Here is a 7,207-nt window from a genome sequence, read left to right on the forward strand (position 1 = left end):
ATGTTTTTCTAACATCCTCCAGCCCTACAACCCACGGGTTGCACAATGGCGCAGTGGTTAGCACCGCATCCTCACAGCTCCAGCAACCCGGGTTCTGTACAGGGTACTGCGCTGTGCGGAGTTTGCAAGTTCTCCCTGTATCCGCGTGGGTTTCCGCTGCCAAAGACTTTCAAGTTGGTAGGTAAATTGGCCATTGTAAATTGCCCGTAGTGTAGGTAGGTGATAGGAGAATGGTGGGGATGTAGTTAGGAATATAGGATTAATGTAGGGTTAGTATAAATGGGGGGGGTAGTTGATCGGCACAGACTCAGTGGGCCGAAGGGCCTCTTTCACTGCTGTATCTCTAAATAAATATAAAAAATAAATTCGATCTTTGTGACCTGTTCCAACTCTACAACCCACCATATCTCTATTAACGTCTTCCGCCCTGACAACCATCCCTAACTCTTCTGCCTTCTCCAATCATTCCAATCCTTCATATCACAGAAATCTCGCCCAGCTCCTAAAATCGTCCATATCTCTGAAACGTCCTTCAGCCCCTATAACTCGCCGCAGCCTTTGCCAGCTCATGCAACTTTCCTTATTTCTGGAATACGCTCCCATCCCGACGACCATCCTAAATTTCTGTGCTTGTCTAATTCTAACATCTTGAGAGTCCTCAAAGAAACCCCACTAGCACTGCTATCTGACTCACGGAGTGGGGAGAACAAGAGAGACAGAGAGATGTGAGTGACCAGACTGGAGACTGGAAGGAAGCTGCACTCAGAAAAGCGTCGCCAAACTTAGAACAATTAATAACCAACTCACACTGGAATATTTCCAACATCTTTTATTTTTAAGAAGCTTATCCTTCTGAACAGATGTGAGGAACTGAGAATGTAACCAGCGGAGCTGGAGGAGAGACTCCTTCTGCTTTTTCCCCAGTGGTCTGACTCTAGGTTGCCCTTCACCAAGCTCTGAAGTTGTGTTTGTGGAATCCGCCCCCGGTAGTCTATATATTGCCGATTCCTACTTGACTATCACCCTTGCTGTGCTTTGTTATGTGTGATTACCCATCATTGTATTCGGGTCGTAAATCTGTCTGTCACATTTTGCCCCTCGCTGATCAATATTACATTCATGAAAGGGAATAAATGGGACCCGCCCCTGAGCTGCTCTCAGTTGGTTAGTTTATTCATTAATTGAATAATTGATGTAACTGGATATTTCACCATGATCCTGAACTGCTCTCTGAACTTGGACTGAGTCACTGCATAAATAAATGTATTTGTGCAGCAACTTAAAGACCGCAGCATGTATCCAAATCTTTGAAACATGTGTTCAGAATCGTTATAATACCTGGGATCTGATCTTGTAATTATATAATAAAAGAAATGTATAACATACAGCAACCAAAGGAGCATGAAGCTGCCTGATATTGTGAAAAGTAAAATAACAGATTTTCTTCTGCTCTCCAACTCTGGGTCACTGCGATTCTCTCCCTTGCTCTGACCCCTCAATCCCTTACGAACCCGACTGGCCATTAGAATGTGTCCCACTGTCAGAGCGTTGAGCATCAGAATTAAAGCAAAGGGGAGCAACGGGGTTAAAACCGTATCAAACCAGTCAAGTCCCACCCATCCAGGATCAGTATAATAGCTTCCCTTTAATGCACAGAACCAGGGTACATTGTCTATTATCCATAAAGCTTCATATGCAAAGTAGAACGGGACGTTTTTGACACAAAGCAGAAGGCTAGTTGCTGTGAGAACCACAGCTGCAGTTTTCTCTGTGCAATATTTTGTTTTCAGCTTCTGGCAACAAATGGCGATAAATCGATCAAAGGTGAAAGTGACCGTGAACCAGCCAGAAAATTCTGTGGCCACACGAAATAGGACAGCGATAACAATACATACAGGGGTGATGACCAGGAAAGATCCCAGGAAATCATAAAAAGCAACTCGCCACAGTAAGACACCAGTGATAATGAACAGTAGATCCGTCATTGCCATGGCCACCAGGTATCGAGTGGTGCAGGTGGAGAGGCCGCAATTTCCTTGGGAGAGGATCACAATCGCCAGTAAATTAACTGTAATAGACAGCAGGGAAAATACTGGACATTACTGATCAAACATTCGCTGCATCTGACAAAGGCAGTAAGGCCAGGAAATTTGCACTAAAAAACAAGTGGGATGGAAACGAATCAGATGTTTTGTTTCCCCAATATTAACACTGATCCCAATGTACTTCTGACCCCCCAACTTCTGGGTTTAATGATGTCCGGATAGGGAACACAAACATAACTGCTCCCAGTGGGAGGGTTTTCAATTGGAATATTTTAATGATCCTGGAAGTCCCTGATTTAATCTTTTTTACAGATGCAAGTGCGGCTGCCTTGTTGCCCCGTTTATAACCCCAGCCACATAGAAAGACACACAAGTTTGGCAAGCAGAACTCTGGGATCGAGCTGGTCCCCCCTGTATCGGACCATTCACAGCATTGGTTAATGTGAAGGATGGACACCGCCCCTCACCACACAACCACAACTACAGGATTGAACATTACTCGGGATTGGAAATCAGCATGGAATCAGGCCCTGCTACCCCCGACCGGGCCTTCCATCGTGTCTTGGATCAAACACTTCCCTCACCCTATCTGGGACCACGCTCTAGCACTGTAGACCCTTCCCCGGTGTTGCGCATCAGGAAATCACCCTTCCCCTCCTCCTCCCCATTCGCAGACCATCCAGCACCATCGGCGACTCCACTCTGGGCAAGGGGATTGACAGCTCAGCGAACAGAAATCACACCTGCTGCAGAGTTGGGAGTTGGACTCCTCCCCGCCACCATGATATCACACAATGACCCCCCTATTGAGTGAGAATGACCCGGACACCGATCCTGAGGTCTGCTCCGGAGTCCTCCCTGCCCAACTGGAAGCCAAGCCCATTTCACGGTGGGGAAAACTCAAAAGCGTAAAAAAAGACTATCTGTGGAGTTAAAAATCTGGAACTACTGTTACTATCTATCCTACACCCCTGTTGATATCCAGGCTTAAAATTTGTCATGAAAACAAAATACCGAAACAACAGTGAAGCTGATAAATTGGAAAATGCTGAAAATATTTAGCACGTCAGGCATTGCCTGTGGGGAAAAAAGCAGTGTTAACCTTTCCTGTGATCGATTTTCATCAGGGCTGTAAGAGATTATCTAGTTGCAAGCAATTATACAGCCATTAAAATTGGGATTTGGGGAAAGAAAGATAAATGGGAAAGGTGTGTCATTGGGTGGAGGACAGGAGTGATTCAGTGATAAAGGGATGATAGTGCAAGGCAAATGGAACAATTAGAGAAACAAAGGATTGGTCCAGATGTGGTGCGAATTGTAACTACAGAATAGCAAAACAAGAGGTGAGAATTAAAAATCTATAAATAAAAGATGGCTCCAATTTCCCTGAAAAGTGACAGGGAATGGAGGAGGGGATGCGGGTAGATCCCAGCGGTGTGGATCAGCCTGCCAGCTTTGAAACAGAAGGGGAAGTCCTTCGCAAGCACCGGCTCCACGCGCCCTACAATTCCAGTGACTCGGGTGTGGCCATCCTTCATACCAGCACAAGCCATCTGAGATAGTTTCAACAATGGTTATAACCTGATGTAATTAATCTCAGCGTTGGTTCCGACAGTCAATAAAATGTCTAATCAGAAAATCCAGTGCTGTTCCTCGGTGAGATTTAGTGGACTACTTTAGGAGGTCGAGGAAGGTCAGAGCGAGATGTAAAATTATCGTGATAGGCGACTGGTAGCTCGGGGTCATGATTATGAACTGAACGGAGATGTTTCGCAAAGCAATCACTCAATCTGCGTTTGCTCCTTTTCTGATGTGCAGAAGACGGATTGTGAGCAACGAATCCAGTTACTATGTAATTCGAAGTGCAAGCAAATTGCTTGGAAAAGGTGATTGAGGCCTTAGACATGGGAAGTGATGAGGTGAAAGGGCAAGTGTTACATTTACTGTCCTTGCATGGAAAAGTGCTCTTAGAAAGGAAACGGATGTTGGGTGTTTGAGGAGTCGACACGGGGTCGCAAAGAGCTGGATGGAAGGAAGGGGAGCAGCATATACAGCTGTTGATGGACTTAGCTGGATGTAGCAGAAATTTTGGAGGATGATGCATTGAATGTGGATGCTGATGGGTTGGAAGTTGAGGACAAGGACAAGCTGACCCTGGTTCTGGAAGGGAGGGGATGGGGTGAAGGCAGTCTCACTGCAAATGGGATGGAAATGGTCCAGGGTCCTGTTAATCACAGTGGAGGGGAATCAGCAGCCGAGGAAAAACGAAGGCATTTCTGAAGCACTGGTGTGGAAGTTAACATCATCGGTACAGATGGCGCAGAGCTGGAAAATCTGGCAAAATGGAACATAGTCTTTCCAGGAAGTTGGGTTCGAGGAAGTTTAAACCGATCAAATGAAAGCTGTGAATGACAGCGCGATTATAGTCAATATTGCTGGGTAGCCAAGTCCCTGAAATGCAGGTCGAGAAGTGGAGGAAGGGAAGGGAAGTGTCAGGGACTGACCATTTGAAGTCAAGGGGCGGGTGGAAATTAGAAGCCGAGTTGATGAAATTTTCCAGTTCAAGTAAATTGAAGATATTAATACCACCACAGTCATCAAACTATCAAATAAATCTACGTGAAGGAGATGTCTGGTGTTGGATTGGAACAAAGAATGGGCCACGTATCTTCCACTAAAGCAACACATCCAGACCAGAACAGCTCCCATAGCGACACTCTTTGAGGGTGGAATTTGCCAAGGGTCGCACTGGAGGTCCACGCACCTATACTATACCACATGGTCGCTGCACCGGGGTCAGGATCAGGATCCTGGGAGTTTTCCATTCACAGACCAAAACCAGTGATGAAGTGAGGAGATCGAGCGGGAATGACGAGAGATTGAAACAAAACAAATCTGTTCCAAATGTCATCCTCAGAGTGCTCCAGCAGAGGATGGTGGAGGAAAGTTGGCGGAAACCGGCCCCAATGTGTCTGTCAGGCAAGGTGCCATCCATTGTGAGTTTAAGGGTAGCTCAGGTTTATTGGATTTGAACCAGAGTGGGCATGGTCATAAATGTAAATGGACCTCTGCAGCGCAACTCTGAGCTCTGTAAAAAGTAACTCGTCTATGTTCTGGGATGGCAGGCACAGAATTGGATGACGATTCAGAGCCAGATTAAAGGAAAGGCCTCTGAGAGGAGGAACTGAGCTGTCAAATAATAGTGAATAATTTCATTGTAAAAATTCAATTATTTAAGGTAGAAATTGGGATCATATCTGCTCAAGCAATCAAAGAGAAGATACACTTTCTGGTTTGGATTGATTACAGCCACACATACGAACAAAGATAGTGAAGAATTAACAGAGTCACAATTATATGTTCCTTAGCAATCATCAGAAAATGGAATAGAGCTAGAGAACTTCTGGACAGCTAATGTGATTCTCACATTTCAAACAGAAGATTGAACATTCTGAACAAAATTCAAGCAGTTAGCATTACCTCAGTGGCAGTGAAGATAATCCAGCATTTGGTTCCCACTTTGGTGCAGTGGAAGGAGTTGATTCGTGAGTTTGTGGTCATCTATTTACTCACAATAAGTAAGTCTGTAAATTTAAGGTATAGCTGGGCTCCACTTCAGAGTGGAATGTACATCCTGTGGTATGCGGGAAGTATTGGACACATCACATGTCCTAGATAAATGCACCTGCAGGAAGCATGACGGGTTTCAGAAGCTTGAGCTCCGGGTTTCGAAACTCGAACGGCGACTGGAGTCCCTGTTGTTCATCCGCGAGGTGAAGGATTACATGGATAGCACGTTTGAAGAGGTTGACACACCACAGGTTAGAGGCATGGAGGCAAATAGGGAATGATGACCGCCTGTCAATCTAATAGAACCAGACAGGTAGTACAGGAGTCCCACAGCGAGTTCTTCACTCGCTAATCTGTTTTCGATTTTGGATACTCCTGAGGGTGATGGTTCCTCAGAGCAGTGCAGTCAGAGACAAGTTTGCCGCACCACAGGTGGCACTGCTGCACAGGAGGGTATTAAGCGGAATCGAAGGGAAGTAGTGGTTCGATAGTTAAGGGCAGTAAATGTGACTCCAGGATGGTGTGTTGCCTCCCTGGTGCCAGCATCAAGGATGCCATGGAGCGGCTGCAGGACATTCTTCGGGGGGAGGGTGAAAAGCTAGAGGTGATGATCCACATCGGTTCCAGTGACATATGGAAGAAGCGGGATGAGGTCCTGAAAGCAGATTTTAGATAGCGAGGAAGGAGATGAAAGGGAGGACATCAAAAGCAGTAATCTCAGGCTTACTCCCAGTTCCACATGTAAGTGAGAATTTGATGAGGAGAATTGAACAATTGAACACGTTGCTGGAGAGCTGGTGTAGGAGGGAGGGCATCATATTGCTTAGACAATGTGAACGGATCTGGGGCAGGTGGAACCTGTACAAGATGTACGGTTTGCATCATAGCAGGAGTGGGCCGAATATCCTCACAGGGAGATTTGCTCGTGCTGCTGGGAAGAGTTTAAACTAAATTGTCAAGGGGATGCGAATTTGAGATGGAGCTCAGATTGGAGGGAAGCCGAACTGGTAACTTGTCAGGGGTGTGGGAACCAGGAGCATGTATTTGAAAGGAACACCAAGCTGCACAGAATACTGGAGGAGAAAGACAGCACAAGAGAAGGGAACAGTACATTAGTCGGTGAGGTCAGAGAAAGGGAGAAAGTAATAGAGTCCGAATCGTACTTAATGTGTATGTGTGTGAATGCGCGGAGTGTGGTTAATAGGATTAGTGAGGTACAGGTGCACATTACCATGTGGAAATATGATGTCGAGGCTATAACAGAGACCTGGCTCAAAGAAGGGCAGTACTGGATTTTAAATATTCATGGATACAAGTGTTCAGGATAGACCGAAAAGGGAAAAGAGGGGCAGCAGTGGCAGCATTGATTATGGAGAGTATTGCAGTGCTTGAGAAAAGGATGTCCCAGAGGGGTCGAGGACAGAATCAATTTGGCTGGAGCTAAAGGAACAATAAAGGTGCAGTTACATTGCTCGCATTTGTCTATAGGGCACCAGTTGATGAGAAGGATCAAGGGGAATAAATTTGCAAGGAAATGACAGAAATGTGCAAAAATAATAGAGTGTTATAATAGGGGATTATAATTATCCAAA

General features: G+C 45.6%; 1 protein-coding gene across 1 annotated transcript; it reads right to left on the minus strand.

The window, feature by feature from the left end:
- Positions 1–1,157: 1,157 nt before the first annotated feature.
- On the minus strand, positions 1,158–2,828 carry LOC137365835 (probable G-protein coupled receptor 139). The gene is made up of 2 exons (XM_068028075.1): positions 2,789–2,828; positions 1,158–2,068 (listed from the first exon to the last, which is right to left on the minus strand). The coding sequence occupies exons 1-2, from the start codon at positions 2,826–2,828 to the stop codon at positions 1,158–1,160; spliced, it is 951 nt and encodes a 316-aa protein (XP_067884176.1).
- Between the last annotated feature and the right edge of the window lie 4,379 nt (positions 2,829–7,207).

Source organism: Heterodontus francisci, unplaced genomic scaffold (genome assembly GCF_036365525.1).
Source record: "Heterodontus francisci isolate sHetFra1 unplaced genomic scaffold, sHetFra1.hap1 HAP1_SCAFFOLD_747, whole genome shotgun sequence".
NCBI lineage: Eukaryota > Metazoa > Chordata > Chondrichthyes > Heterodontiformes > Heterodontidae > Heterodontus > Heterodontus francisci.